General features: G+C 41.7%; 1 protein-coding gene across 2 annotated transcripts in view; it reads right to left on the reverse strand.

Moving 5' to 3' along the window:
- kif2a (kinesin family member 2A) overlaps positions 1 to 16,710 on the reverse strand; it is a 116,653-nt gene that overhangs the window by 30,316 nt on the left and 69,627 nt on the right. For both annotated transcript variants that reach the window (XM_033030010.1, XM_033030015.1), the window contains exons 10-15: positions 13,639 to 13,729; positions 11,192 to 11,255; positions 9,011 to 9,102; positions 6,738 to 6,880; positions 3,795 to 3,999; positions 998 to 1,108 (exon numbers count right to left, since the gene is read on the reverse strand). In XM_033030010.1, the coding sequence (XP_032885901.1) occupies positions 998 to 1,108; positions 3,795 to 3,999; positions 6,738 to 6,880; positions 9,011 to 9,102; positions 11,192 to 11,255; positions 13,639 to 13,729 (706 nt within the window). The remainder of the gene's footprint in view (positions 1 to 997; positions 1,109 to 3,794; positions 4,000 to 6,737; positions 6,881 to 9,010; positions 9,103 to 11,191; positions 11,256 to 13,638; positions 13,730 to 16,710) is intronic.

The raw sequence follows: 16,710 nt of genomic DNA on the forward strand, positions 1-16,710 counted from the left end.
CCTAGTGCTGCTGCCATTTTCCTGTTTTATAATCATGACTGCACATCAAAGTATTAAACTTGGGCCAACTTGACATTGCGAATGATGCTTTTCTAAATACAATTCCTTCTTTACATAGAAATCAAGTGGATAACAACACAACACAATAACTCTCAAAGATAAGAAAGATATTGATGATGTAAAGATTGTTGGACAGCAAAATATTTACATTGATGGAGCAGAGGAGAGAGATGGTGATAGAGGAGCGGGGAACGGGCAAACCAAGGGCTGGCAACTGCCCATCTCCTCTCTATTCCATCGTCTAAATAGGGTCCCAACCTGAAATGTTATATGTCCTTTTCCTGCACAGATGCTGCCTGACCCACCGAGTTCCTCCAGCAGTTTGTTTTTTCAACATCTGCAATCTCTTGTGTCTCCAAAAAATTTACATTGTGCAGTAAATGTAACGTTGCTATATATTACTACTGAGTACCAATTATTTGTTTTCCCCATAATGTTAAATTCAGCTTGCTTAATGCAATAATGAGGAGAATGCCAAATTTAAAAAGGTTACAGAATTGTTATTTTTTGTTAATATTTCTATTGTGATCTATTAACATAAAAAACAAGTTATGTTTACGAGTACAATTGAGTTTTTCTATGTACCATTTACTCAATCTTTAATCTAGTTTCCCATGTGCATAATGATCATCTGTATCGAACAATGGAGGGCCAACAACCTTCTTCAATCGTATCCCAAGTTATCACTGGAAAACAAATTAAATTTCAGATGTTGGAATACGAAACAAAATCAGCAATGCTGAAAGAACTCAACCAGTCAAGCAGCACTGTGGATAGAGAAACCTGTTAACGTTTTTGGTCAAAGACCTTCATCAGGACTTCCCAAGACCTTCAGCAAAATAGAGTGAATGAAAATAAACTGATTAGTTAAGTCCAGTCTGGTGGAGCATACTATCTTGCTTTAAATGGACAACAGGTGGAAAGAAATGCAACTTACCATGCAAGTTCTTGAGTTCTCTCCTATAAATGAATCCCTAAGCACTTGAGTAAGTTTACTGGCTCTGAAAGGGGTATGAGGTTTGTTTCGACCCAAGGCTCGGATACATTCCTAAAATTACACAAAATGCATTTTTCCATGAGACAAACAGACAGCACAGAAGAAGGAATAAACATGCAAACCCCATGTATTCATGTCGAGCATTCCTTGTCCTTCTCACCTGACAAATCTGGCATCAATTAAACTTTAAATTACTTATTTTTAAAGAATGTTGGAAGCACTGAGTTGAGAAGAAATATCTTGATTTGTGAGTCTTAAGAATTCTCCATCCGAGGGCAATAGGGACAAATTGCTCAGTATATTCAAGACAGGGTTATATATTATTCACATTAAGGGTTTCAGGGGATATGTAAAGGAAATTGTTACTCAGATAAAATATTAGCCATGATCTTGTTAAATGGCAGAATAGGAACAAGGGACATTATTGCTATTTCTAATTCTGCTATTATTTAAACAGGATGAAATAGGAAAATAATCATCTGGACAGCAGTGGTGGGCAAATCACTAGAAAAAAATATAAAAGACAGTATAAATCAATGACAAGAGGAAAGTCATGTCTGGGAGGGGGGGGGGGGGGGGGATGGTGGACTGGTAGAATATTTAATGCAGGCCAGATTGATTTCAACAAAATGCTCGGCTAAGTTACACATGATATCCTGGCTCAAGACTTAATCAGCTTGCAGGTAGAACAAGAATTAGGAAGGCAAATGAGATGTGTCTATCTAAAAGTCTCTTACGTGCCACTTTTGATCAATTCCAGATTAATTTATTAAACTGCATTTAAACTCCCCAGCTATTGCTAGGATTTGAATCGATCAATGATATAGGACTCTGGCTGCTGCTAATTCAATGTTAACCATTGTCCTTTATTTATCAACTGTACCCAATTGCCCTCAAGGTGGTGGTAGTGAGCCACCTTCTTAAACTATTTCAGTCCTTCTGAAGGTCCATAATGTTCCCAGGAGTTCCAGGATTTAGAACTCATAATGATGAGGGAACTGCAACACATTTCCATGTCTGGATGGTGTATGTATTATGAGGAGCACCTGAATGTGGTGGTGCTCACATATGACTGCCACCCTCATCCTTCTTGATTGCTGAGGATGCGGATTTAGATAATGCAGTTGGAGTAGCTTGGGCATAAACCGCAGTGTGTTTTGGGGATTTGGAAAATGCAGTTAGAATAGTTTAGGGAAGTAAATACAATGTGTTTTGCAAATTTGGAAAATGCAGCTAGAATAGCTTGAGCAGTAACTGTAGTGCGTTTTATTAACAAAATATCACTGTGCGATGAAAGTGGAGGGAATTAATGTTTAGGCAAGTGAATGGGACATCACTCAAACAGACTGCTTAATCCTTGATAGTGAGGCCAAAGATTGCTTGCCAATTATTAGCCATGAGTGAATGCTGTCTTGTTTTCCTGCCTGAGTAGTTGTTCATGGTACTGAATGCTATGCAAATGTTAGCAAATTTTGTGGGCGCAAGATACCATCTCAGGAGCTACTGCAATGATATACTGGGCTGAAGTGACTAACACAACCCTCCCATGCCAAAACACAGCAGCATCTTTTCTTTATGCAAGGTATAACCTTCCTGATGCTAAACTCAGTCAAAAGACAAAAGCTATAATGAGATCCAGAGCCAAGTGATCTTTGTGCAAATAAGAAAGTATAAATTCAACTGGTCAGGCAGGCACAAAGATAGGAAATAAAATTCAGTCTAAAGAATAAAAGGCAATGCATTTGAGGAGGAAAGCAAACAGGACAAGGGACTCACAGTGAATGGGGGTGAACTATGAAGTACAGAGAAACAGAATGAAAGAGCATGTTTGCAGACCCCTTAAGGTAGCTAAAGCAGATAAAATGACGGGCGAATGGAATACTTATCTGTTAAGGCAAACAATTTAGAAGCAGAGGATCTTACCAGAGTAAAGAACCATTGAGCTATTGATTGAACCATTGAGTAGTTCCAGTCAACAAAATATAGGATGTATAAGGTGCTTAAAAGATTAGTGAAGATGCTGTTCAGACTGGAGAACTAGTTACAAACAGAGATTGACAACATTTTGGTTATATTTTCTTTGGACTAAAGATGACAGGGATTAACTGAGGTGTAGAGCTGAAGATGTCTAAAAAGTAAACAAGTAGTGCAAATAACGCAGGAGCATAGATTTGTTAATAAATAGGGTGATTAGAGGGGTGTTAAGAGTTATTTTTAATCAAAAGTTAAGAGTTAAGTCAAAAATTCTCTGGTCCATAAATGTGGAGGAATAAATCATCATCCCCATTTAAAATGTCTTGAAAACCTTATATCCCACAAGATTTTCAGCTGTAAAATGGGGTTGGGTGCATTATGCCCTCTGTGCTGTTAAGTTCCACAATCTAAGAAGTTCAAACAAAATCTTTTTTTTTTTTTTTTTTTTTTTTTTTAATTTGTTTATAGGGACAGTGCATATTAATGAACATTTGCATGTAAATATGCGAGATTGTAGCCAATCAGTAGCTAATTTCCGTCTCTAGTCCCAGGCAAAGGTAGGTGAAGTGTCTTGCCCAAGGACACAACGACAGCACACACTCCAAGCAGGATTCGAACCGGCCACCTTCAGGTTGCCAGCCGAACACTTAGCCCATTGTGCCATCTGTCGTTCTTGGCTGGCTTGCAAGATACATAAACATTTGCCATGTTTTAGGTGGGGAAAATCGTTTTAATTAATACTGAAATTGTTGCTTTACATTACCTTTAGTGCTAAAAGACTCTTGTTAATTTCAGCACCTTCAAGACGCGTCTGTCGATCTGCACTAGAGGTGTCTGCTCCCCTCTCGTTTCCTGCCAGGTCTATTAAAGAAAACTTTCCATGCATTTTCCCTTTTCTGCGAAGAATTATCTGGAATACTGCATGGCTTCTTGAAGAGTGAGCGTTTGCAGAAGTCTGACCTGATGTTCTATGTTTGAACAAAGAATTAAAGAGTATTTGCAAAACACTTACTTGCAGCATTTGATGAAACATAGAAACATAGAAACATAGAAATTAGGTGCAGGAGTAGGCCATTCGGCCCTTCGAGCCTGCACCGCCATTCAATATGATCATGGCTGATCATCCAACTCAGTATCCCGTAACTGCCTTCTCTCCATACCCTCTGATCCCCTTAGCCACAAGGGCCACATCTAACTCCCTCTTAAATATAGCCAATGAACTGGCCTCGACTACCCTCTGTGGCAGGGAGTTCCAGAGATTCACCACTCTCTGTGTGAAAAAAGTTCTTCTCATCTCGGTTTTAAAGGATTTCCCCCTTATCCTTAAGCTGTGACCCCTTGTCCTGGACTTCCCCAACATCGGGAGCAATCTTCCTGCATCTAGCCTGTCCAACCCCTTAAGAATTTTGTAAGTTTCTATAAGATCCCCTCTCAATCTCCTAAATTCTAGAGAGTATAAACCAAGTCTATCCAGTCTTTCTTCATAAGACAGTCCTGACATCCCAGGAATCAGTCTGGTGAACCTTCTCTGCACTCCCTCTATGGCAATAATGTCCTTCCTCAGATTTGGAGACCAAAACTGTACGCAATACTCCAGGTGTGGTCTCACCAAGACCCTGTACAACTGCAGTAGAACCTCCCTGCTCCTATACTCAAATCCTTTTGCTATGAAAGCTAACATACCATTCGCTTTCTTCACTGCCTGCTGCACCTGCATGCCCACTTTCAATGACTGGTGTACCATGACACCCAGGTCTCGCTGCATCTCCCATTTTCCTAGTCGGCCACCATTTAGATAATAGTCTGCTTTCCTGTTTTTGCCACCAAAATGGATAACCTCACATTTATCCACATTATACTGCATCTGCCAAACATTTGCCCACTCACCCAGCCTATCCAAGTCACCTTGCAGTCTCCTAGCATCCTCCTCACAGCTAACACTGCCCCCCAGCTTAGTGTCATCCGCAAACTTGGAGATATTGCCTTCAATTCCCTCATCCAGATCATTAATATATATTGTAAATAGCTGGGGTCCCAGCACTGAGCCTTGCGGTACCCCACTAGTCACTGCCTGCCATTGTGAAAAGGACCCGTTTACTCCTACTCTTTGCTTCCTGTTTGCCAGCCAGTTCTCTATCCACATCAATACTGAACCCCCAATGCCGTGTGCTTTAAGTTTGTAAACTAATCTCTTATGTGGGACCTTGTCGAAAGCCTTCTGGAAGTCCAGATACACCACATCCACTGGTTCTCCCCTATCCACGCTACTAGTTACATCCTCGAAAAATTCTATAAGATTCGTCAGACATGATTTACCTTTTGTAAATCCATGCTGACTTTGTCCAATGATTTCACCACTTTCCAAATGTGCTGCTATCCCATCTTTAATAACTGACTCTAGTAGTTTCCCCACTACCGATGTTAGACTAACTGGTCTGTAATTCCCCGTTTTCTCTCTCCCTCCCTTCTTAAAAAGTGGGGTTACATTTGCTACCCGCCAATCCTCAGGAACTACTCCAGAATCTAAAGAGTTTTGAAAGATTATTACTAATGCATCCACTATTTCTGGAGCTACTTCCTTAAGTACTCTGGGATGCAGCCTATCTGGCCCTGGGGATTTATCGGCCTTTAATCCATTCAATTTACCCAACACCACTTCCCGGCTAACCTGGATTTCACTCAATTCCTCCAACTCATCTGACCCGCGGTCCCCTGCTATTTCCGGCAGATTATTTATGTCTTCCTTAGTGAAGACGGAACCAAAGTAGTTATTCAATTGGTCCGCCATATCCTTGTTCCCCATGATCAATTCACCTGTTTCTGACTGCAAGGGATCTACATTTGACTGACAAGAATAGACTGCTAAAACATATAGAATTATTTAAAAGAGCCAATATTCAAAAACACGAACAAAAGCTTTATAACTTTCAAAGACGAATGCTGTTCCAAAATGTCTAGGTGAGGGAAAGTAAAACTAATTTATTTCCTCCTCCAGCATCACTACTTTTAGATCTACTGCTGCCACATAAACCGTGGAAAGGCAAGACTAGTTATACATTTTGTACTGATTGCAAAAAATATTTAACAATGACCTTTGATCGAACAGTAGCTCTGTTGTTCCAATAGATAATTATACTGCATCATTTAGCAACACATGGGCCACTTTATAATCATATTATAATACATATCCCCGGGTCATTGAATTAGCTTAATTGCAATAAGGGAGAAAAATACTTGGTCATTTTTTACAAAAGTACCCTACTTCTTTCTAATAGTCAATAAACCGATGATTAAAATGTTATCCAGTAAAGGACTTCTACATGTTAAGTGAACCTGGTGAAGTCAGCATCAATGTTAAGAGTTTTGGGTGTGAGCCCACATCCAAACACAGTTCCTGGTGTTTGAGCAGTACTTTAAGCAGTAGTTTTATTTTCCTCTCGGGGTTACATAGATCCGAGGATGCATCTTCAGAAAAAACGAACTAACTAAAAGAACAAATTTTCAACCAAGCACCCTTTTGACAGGATCGCAATGTGTTGGGCTGTCATCAAAAAGCTAGACATGTTTAAAAAATATATATAATGTAAACATTTTTCACCTTTAAAAAGTTTAAAGCAGGAAAACATTTCAGAAATGCCAAACATTGTATATGTCTAAAAAGTTTAGATTTTAAAACATAAAAGTAATGCATGTAAGGGAGACTCACCTGCAGCTATTACCAACTTCAATTAGTTTTAAAACTTCTTCTGTACATTTAACATCTCGTTCTGAAAGCCCTACCACCTGAATTTGTTGCTTGCCATCCTCCAGCACTCTTAGCTTAGTTTTTTTGTTAAGCAAGTCAAATACCTGAATAATACAATACATCAGAGTAAGTGTAGGAAAGAACTGCAGATGCTTGTTTAAATAGAAGGTAGACACAAAATGCTGGAGTAACTCAGTGGGACAGGCAGCAGCTCTGGAGAGAAGGAAATGGGTGATGTTTTGGGTCGAGACCCTTCTGTCTAAAGTTGAGGCCAAGTAAACAAAAACACTATATGATCCGTGCAAGAATGGAATGGTTTTAAGAAAGGTGTTATGTTACTGATGCCTCAACATCTCAAATCTGCTTTTTTTTTTCCCCTCATAGTTTTTAGATTATACCTCTTCTGATAGACCCACAATTGGATGAAGTGTGGATGCATTCAAAGAATGATGCCCCAACAATGCGAATAACTTTCTTTTAGAAACATGCTACAACTTTTTTCTTTTGTCTAAGATTGTTATCAAAAATTAATATCTAGTAATGTTTAGATTTGAATTATTTCAGCTGAACTGATTATGTTGAATTTCACTTATTCTTCTGCATTCAGTTATCCTTCTGTCTGAAGAAGGATCTCAACCCAAAACATCACCCATACCTTCTCTCCAGAGATGCTGCCTGTCCCGCTGAGTTACTCCAGCATTTTGTGTCTACATCAGATTAAGTTCTTGTCTATGCAGAAGAATAACAGAAATTCAACATAATCAGTTCTGCTGAAATAATTCAATACCTGAAATAACAACTTTGACCATTTGTTCTGTAAGTCGTCCATTTGTAAAACTAGCTCAGTTTTTCTTTCTCCATTCATACAGCCTGACCTGCTGGCTATGTTCTGCAGCCCTGCTACTAGCAACGTATTAAGGCCCTGTCACACTTACGTGTCCTTGGCACGCAAATTACACAACCTCGTCGTCGCGTTGAGGCGCACGGGCATCCTGTGGCCGCGCGGGGCCAGGCCCACTGAGAAGCGCGGAGGGGTATGCAGTTGTGCGCGATATCGCGCGGCGCTCTGAAACTTTGTTGCGAACTAAATCTTCGCGCGCCACCGGCCTGTCATGTAACTGACGGCCAAAGCGGGACAGGCCCAAGACCCTGGCGCGACGCAACGTCTCACCTCCAACAGCAGCAGAAGCAGGCAAACGATCACCAAACTCAGCCTGGGGCTCACGGGCGTTGCGATTCGGATCCGCCCCTACTTCTACTCCCAGAGCGGGGCCAAGAAAATTGAAATTAGACACAAATTGCTGGAGTAACTCAGCGGGACCGGCAGCATCTCTGTAGAGAAGGAATGGATAACGTTTCGGGTCAAGACCCTTCTTTCAGACTGAAGAAGCATCTCGACCCAAAACATCACCCATTGCTTCTCTCCAGAGATGCTGCCGGGCCCGCTGAGTTACTCCTGTATTTTGTGTCCATCTTCAAATGACGTCACGCGCTCCAGACGGCTGTGCGGGCGAATGAAGTTGCGCGGGACCTTCGCGGGACCGTCGCGCCTCAGCGCGACCACAAGGTCGCGTAATTAGCGTGCCAAGGACACGCAAGTGGGACAGGGGCTTTACACTTGTTTGTGTTAACACAACATTGACTGGATGATCCCTGCAACTCATCCCCACAGCAACTCAGACTTTATCCTATCACAATTACTATCTTTGCCTTATACATTTCTCCTGCTACCTACTCTGCAGATTAAGACCACCATTTTATCTCCCTTTCCCAGTTCTGGAGAGGGTCCTTAATCTGAAATGTTAAAATTCATTACTACATTTAATTTAATAATATTTAAATATTATTTTTAATTTCATCTCTCTCAACGGATGCTGCCCAACCTGCTAAATTCTCAGCATTTTCTGCTCTTGGGTCAAAGATTGTGCATGATCATATGGAATAGCTAAACAGGCTCAAGAGAATTGGTCTACTCCCGATTCGTACTTTTCATGGTCTTAAAGAAATTAAATATTCTGCATTAACTTAGACAATGCAAGAAGTTAATCTGTTTTCTATGTTGTGTTTCGTTAAGCAAACCTGATACCAATTAAAGTGAAATTTTGAAATATATATAGATAAATCTTGGAATCTACAAGGAGTAATTGTGTTCTGAAAATATTTAAAAATCATTTCAGTCATGTAGTATCAAATGTAATAGCAAAGTGCTGGAAGTGAAAAAATGTTTTACTTACCTTGCCACTGTAAATTTCAAAAAATGTTGCATACACTTGAAGTTCTATTTTCCTGTAATTTGGTTTCTTTAACATTAGAAAAACATCCCGAGCTGCAATGTTGAAATAAATGGAGAGATTCAAATCAAAAATGAACCATCAAAATAGTAACACTTGAAATAGTCATAGAGTGATATAGTATGGAAACAGGCCCTTTGGCCCAACTTGCCCACACTTGCACTAGTCCCATCTGCCCTCATTTGGTCCACATCCCTCCAAACCTCTCCTATCCATGTGCACCCGCTGAGTTTCTCCAGCATTTTTGTGTACTATCCATGTACCTGTCCATTTGTTTCTTAAATATTGGGACAGTCCCAGCCTCAACCACATCCTCTGGCAGCGTGTTCCGTACATCCATCACCCTTTGTGTGAAAAAGTTACCCCTCAGATTCTTATTAAATCTTTTCCCCTTCACCTTAAAACTATGTCCTCTGATCCATGATTCACCCACACTGGGCCAGAGATTCTGTGCATCTACCCGATCTATTCCTCTCATGATCTTATACATCTACATCTGATCACCCTTCATCCTCCTGCGTTCCAAGGAATAAAGTCCCAGCCTACTCAACCACTCCCTATAGCTCAGACCCTCTAGTCCTGGCAACATCCTCGTAAACCTTCTGTACCCTTTCCAGCTTTACAACATCTTTCCTATAACACGGTGCCCAGAACAGAACACAATACTCCAAATGTGACCACACAAATATCTTATACAACTGCAACATAACCTCCCAACTTCTATACTCAATACTCTGGCTGATGAAGGCCAACGTGCCAAAAGCCTTTTTGACTACCCGATCTACCTCCAACTCCACCTTCAAGGAACCATGCACCTGGACTAATAGATCCCTCTGCTCTACTCTACCTTGAGCCGTACCATCCACTGTGTAGGTCCTGCCCTTGGTAGATGTCCCAAAATGCAGCACCTCACATTTCTCTGCATTACATTTCCATCAACCATTTCTCAGCCCAGCTGGCCAATCGATCAAGGTTCTGCTACAATTTTTCACAACCATCTTCACTATCTGCAAAGCCACCCACTTTTGTATAGAAACATAGAAAATTGGTGCAGGAGTAGGCCATTCGGCCGTTCGAGCCTACACCGCCATTCGATATGATCATGGCTGATCATCCAACTCAGTATTCCATCCCTGCCTTCTCTCCATACCCCCTGATCCCTTTAGCCACAAGGGCCACATCTAACTCCCTCTTAAATATAGCCAATGAACTGGCCTCAACTACCTTCTGTGGCAGAGAATTCCACAGATTCACCACTCTGTGTAAAAAATGATTTTCTCATCTCGGTCCTAAAAGACTTCCCTCTTATCCTTAAACTGTGACCCCCTAGTTCTGGACTTCCCCAACATCGGGAATAATCTTCCTGCATCTAGCCTGTCCAACCCCTTAAGAATTTTGAAGTATCATCTGCAAACTTGCTAATCTTGCTGTGTATGTTCTCATTCAAATCATTGATGTAGATGACAAACAGTAATGGGCCCAGCACTGAACCCTGAGGCACACCACTAGTTGCAGGCCTCCAGTAGAAGAAGTAACCTTCCATCATCACCCTTTGCTTCCTTCCATGAAGCCTATCTTCTATCCATTCAGTTATCTCTCCTTGGATCCCATGTGATTTAACCTTCCAGAGCAGCCTACGATGCGGAACCTTGTCGAATGCTTTACTGAAGTTCATGTACACAACATCTGCAACTCTGCCCACATCAACCTTTTTGGTCACGTCTTCAAAACACTCTCAGATTGTGAGACACGACCTCCCACGTACAAAAACATGCTGACCATCCCTAATCAGCCCTTGCCCGTCTAAATGCCTGTATACCCTATCTCTCAGAATACTCTCTAGTAACTTTCCAACTGCAGATGTTAAGTTCGCTAATCTATAGTTCCCAGCATTTTCCCTGCAGCCATTCTTGAATAGAGGCACAACATTTGCCACCCTCCAGTCCTCTGCCACCTCTCCTGCATTTAAAGACGACTCGTAAATTTCAACCAGGCTCCTGCAACTTCATCTCTGGCTTCACACAATGTCCTCGGATATATCCGACCAGGCCCTGCAGATGTGTCTTTGTTGCTTTGATATAAAAGTACACTATTTTTTTAAATGTTAGTTGTTAAAATGTTTACCTGCCAGTGCATAAATTCCTTTAGAACAATCTTGGTTTTTTCCTGTGAAGTCACCACCCATGGTCTAAATATGAAATCAGAAAAAAATATAATTGGGGGGGATGAATTTAAACACTAAAGGCACAATTCTGAAATGAATTGCAGTTTTTTTGTAGAAGTTGTCAAAAATGCACAAGAGAGTAAGTGCTAACAAACTAATGTTACCTTTTATACTCTTTGAACTCAAGATTCTCTTACCATAATCCTACTTTTTAATTTAATGCAAACTAAATCCAGATTTTATTCCCTTATCTGATGCGTCCTTCTGAGGTCCTATTTTTTAATGTGTATATTAGATCCTCTTAGGAAAATACAAATTTCCCCCCATTCTTAATGTTATTTTAAGTAGTCTATTCAATTGTCTATCAAGTCTAACTTGTCACCATTTCCAGTATGTCTGGAATTATTATTTTCCACGTCTGACATAATCCTGATAAATGCCTAATCACTTTCACCTGAACTCCTTTATATATAGTACCCAAAAATGTATCTGGTTTATTTTGTGGCTTTCTCTTGTCACACACATTATCAAGCAATTATCTGCTAGATTCATAAAGCATGCATAACCTTCACATTCTTTCATTGAGCATATACTTCAAATATTTAGTCTTTCGGTCCAAAATGTGTATAATTCTACATTCATACCACATTCCAATTTCAATACAATGTGATTTCTTCAATGTCTGGACAATATTGGCAATTTATTGTGCCATGAACATCTCAATGATGGATTTTCCCCTGAACTGCTCAGGGCGTTATGGACATAACCTCTCCTTTAAACAATGACATGGGACTATAATGCCCTGGTTTCTCTCTACTTCCCCTCTTAAATAAAGGAACAACATTAGCTGCTCTCCAGTCCTCTGATACCTCGCCCGTGGCTAGAGAAGACTCAAAGATCTTCAGGCTCCTCTCTTACTTCTTTCAATAACTTGGGATAGATCCCATCAGATCTGGGGATGTATCCACCTCATTACTCTTCAGGAGCCCCCAACACTTTCTCCTTCTTAACCTCCAACTGCCCATGCAAATTAGTATTCTCCAATTCTGGCCTTGTCAATGATGGTTTGGTTTGATTGATTTATTGTCACATGTACAGATATACAATGAAATGCTTGGGCTGCATGCTATCCAGTCAAATCATACTGTGCACGAGTACAAAAATCCTATCCTGGTAAAGCATGCAGAAAGTCGCCTCACTCCAGTATCATCTTGCGACTTTCAAGTCTCTGAAAAGTTCGAACTCGGCCCAAGATGATATGCAATTTTTGATTTTCTCACTTTAAGATCCGGTGTCCGGGTGACACTGAATTGATGAAGTGTGCAATGCCATTGGCTCCTTCCACCGCCAATCCGTACAGCTGCCACCGGCTACTCAATCCACTCGCTCTCTCAGCTGCTAGAGATGTCTGCTACCACATCCGCAAACAGCAGGACCCATACCTACTGCAAACATGCAGCCCATCGCCTCCAGCAGCCATCCCTCCACTTCTGTGCATCAAGGTCGGCCTACCGCAGTTCCCGAGCGGGCCACGGAGCTTCAGGTCGCTTTCCAAGGGCATGACGCAATTTTGCAGACCGTTCACAGCTGCCGACTTCCCCCTTCACTTTCCATTGCTGCCATGTTGGAATTTCCTCTTCTAGCACCATCACCTCTGGAGACAGGTTTGAGTCCTGGCCAACCATATTGTCATTGTTGCTTACTCTAAAACCAGTACCTCATACATAGTGCACAGATGAAATCCCATGGATTTTTTGAGGTTTAAGGCACAAATATTAAAGTGTGTCGGTTATTGTCTCTTCTTTGGTCCTTAACCAGAAAAATTCCCAATTAATCCAAGTACCAAACAGTGTGTATGTTGGAAATCTGAAATATAAACTAAAATGCTGGAAAGATATACTGGGTTAAGAATTGTGGAGAGACGAAGAAAGAACAGTTAATGTTTCAGGTCAACGATCCTTCATCATAACTAATCCCACTGCGCTGCTCCCTGCAGTCTTCAGCATCCTACACTCTTTTAATTCCACTGCTCCACTCTTTCCCATAAAAATAAGAATTGACTCGTGTTGTGACCTTTTGAACTGAGTCATTTGGAGGCTGAAGCTGCTTAATTTAAAACTCTTTATTCGTCAATGAAATCAATGTTCTCTTGTAGACCACCTCGGTTGGACCTGGACAAATTAAGAAATAAGAAAATACACTCTACCAGATAATGAAACGCAAATGTCACTCGTATGATTTACAATAAGTTGCTGAATGCATTACTGCTAGAATGACCAAGTAAAATAATTTCATGTTCAATATTTGGATAAAACATAATCAAATTGTTCTTGAATATGAATAGATTTTTATTCCAACTACAATTACCTCTGTCAAGCAACTATTTTGCAAAAAATAGAGAACTTACATGTGTTTTTCCACTTCCAGTCTGACCATACGCAAAGCACGTTGCCATTCCTCTATCAAATATTGTTTCTACCAGAGGTCTAGCTGTAAATCTGAAGACCAGATAATGAAAGTAAGCATGTGCACTCAAACATTCTTCACTTTATCAACAACAATTCATATTTGCATAGTGCCATGATGAAGCACAGCATCCCAAACTTCCCAAATGCATAACAAGAACTTCCTCAGACAATGGTCACAGGCTTGGTCAAAGATATAAGTATTAAAACGTGCCTTCAGGAAAGAAATGGTAGAGGTTTGTGCAAATAATTCCAGAGGTTATTATTGATTGACAGCTGGTGGAGCAAGTAAAATATCACAAATGAAAAAGCATAAATATCTTTGGTGAAGGGAGGCAGGGTTATTATTGCAGTTACATGCAATTATAAAAATAGTTTTATAGTACAGGTACACAACCTTTTATCCAAAAGCCTTGGGACGACACTTCTCGGATTTCGGAATTTTTCGGATTGGAAGATTTTTAGCGTAGATTAGGTAGGTAGCGCGGCCGGCTTGAAAAGTCTGGAGTGGCTGCCTCCTCCCTGGAGACCGGGGAATCATTGTAAATCATTGCTTAAATGTTAGTCAGTTAGTTTGGAGGGATTTTATGTGGTGGGGGGGGGGGGGGGGGGGGGTGAAGGGGGAAACTTTAATTCTTAGTCCCCTACCTGGTCGGAGAGACGGGGAGCAGGCAATGCGTTACCGGGTCGCCGTGCAGTAAGCTCCAGAGCGCTGTGGCCACCGACTCCCGAAATCGCGGAGCTGGGGCTGCGGGCGTCCGGCCGCGGGCGGCGCTGGATTTGGAGCGCCGCGCAGCCAGGGGTAGAGTTGCCGGGGTCGGAGCTACAACCGACGCCGCCCGCGGCCGGACGCCCGCAGCCCCAGCTCCGCGATGTTGGGAGTCGGCGGCCACAGCGCTCCGGAGCTTACTGCACGTCAACCTGGTAAGGCATTGCCCGCTCCCCGCCTCTCCGACCAGGTAGGGGACTAAGAAATAAAGTTTCCCCCTTCACCCAACCCCCCCCCCTTCACATAAAAGCCTTCCAAACTAACTGACTAGCATTTAAGCAATGAATTACAGATGTTTAAGTGTCTCCCCGGTCTCCGGGGAGGAGGCAGCCGCTAAAGTAGTACAGACCTGGGTTGACCATGGGTCGTTTCGGGTCAAGTTTGGCGCCAAATGCGAGCTTTGGTGTGCAGACGACATCCTGGAAAAAATGTCCGGTTTTCGGAGCTTTTCGGTTTCCGGAACTCCGGGTAAAAGGTTGTGCACCAGTATATATTATTTCATAGCTATAACTGTTATAATAGTTTTATAACAGTGGGGAGACCATATAAGGAAGTGAAAATAAAGTTAAATGCTTTAAAATTAAGGTCTAGCATAATATTCACCAGCAAGCACAGGGTGATGGATGTGTGGTTCGAATACGGCCAATAGGCATATAAAATAGGAGAGGCTGTTCCTTTCTCCATAAAACAAAATTCAAGTGGGTCAGAAAAGTCAAGTCCAGAGGTGACAGAAGCATGGGTAAGCATACAGTATGTTAGTTCTAATCAAATTTTACTACAATAAAATGGTTGTGTGTGTGGATACTGATGACAACATAATTGATATCATTTATGAAAATACCCTGGTCACCCTGCTTTCCCCTTCTCCCTATGCTTATCGCTCATGCCTCCCACATCCATCTCCTACTCCTTATTTTTCTTTTATTCCCTCCTCTTTCTCCTCCACCATCCCCTTCCACATATATCCCTCCCTCAGGATTTCCATTTCACCTCTCTTCTTTCATTGTCAGACATGCCTTTGTCTCCTTTTCACCTCTAGCTTTGTCATTATCTCATCCATCTGCCAATCACCTCTCTTCACCTGTATCCACTTATTATTTATGTAGGAAAGAACTGCAGATGCTGATTTACATCAAAGATAGACACAAAATGCTGGAGTAACTCAGCAGATCAGGCAACACCTTGGATGGAACTGCAGATGCTGGTTTACACCAACGATAGACATAAAATGCCAGAGTAACTCAGCGGGTCAGGCTGCATCTCAAAAGTTGCTGAGTTGCTACCTGACCTGTTGAGTTACTCCACCATTTTGCATCTATCCACAGTCATAGAATGATATAGTGTGGAAACAGACCCTTTGGCCCAACTTGTCCACACCAGCCAACATGTCCCAGCTACACTCGTCCCACCTGCCAGCATTTGGTCCATATCCCTCCAAACCTCTCCTATCCATTTACTTCTCTAAATGTTTCTTAAATGTCGGGATAGTCCCAGCCTCAACTGCCTCCTCTGGCAGCTTGTTCCATACATCCATCACCCTTTGTGTGAAAAAGATACCACTCAGATTCTTATTAAATCTTTTCCCCTTCACCTTAAACCCATGTCCTCTGGTCCATGATTCACCTACTCTGGGACAGAGATTCTGTGCATCTACCCGATCTATTCCTCTTATGATCTTATACACCTCTATCTGATCACCCTTCATCCTCCTGCGCTCCAAGGAATAGAGACCCAGCCTACTCAACCACTCCCTATTGCTCAGACCCTCTAGTCCTGGCAACATCCTTGTAAACCTTATGTACCCTTTCCAGCTTGACATCATCTTTCCTATAACACAGTGCCCAGAACTGAACACAATACTCCAAATGCTGCCTCACTAATGTCTTATACAACTCCAACATGACCTCCCAACTTCTATACTCAATACTCTGGCTGATGAAGGCCAACGTGCCAAAAGGCTTTTTGACTACCCGATCTACCTGCGCCTCCACATTCAGGGACCTATACAGCTGTACTCCTAGATCCCTCTGCTCTACAACACTGAGCCCTATTCATCATTTGTCAGGTTTGCCCCCACCCCCACTTCTTCTTTCCACCTTTTCCTCCCCTCTACTCCATCAGACTGAAGGTTCCCAACCTGAAATGCCTTCCGAGTCCCATAGACCTATTGGCCAATGTACCAGTTAGACTTAGATTTAGTTTTTTTTCAGGTGTACCGAGGTACTGTGAAAAGATTTTGTTGCAT

The sequence above is a fragment of the Amblyraja radiata genome, chromosome 1 (assembly GCF_010909765.2).
Source record: "Amblyraja radiata isolate CabotCenter1 chromosome 1, sAmbRad1.1.pri, whole genome shotgun sequence".
NCBI classification, from domain to species: Eukaryota; Metazoa; Chordata; class Chondrichthyes; order Rajiformes; family Rajidae; genus Amblyraja; species Amblyraja radiata.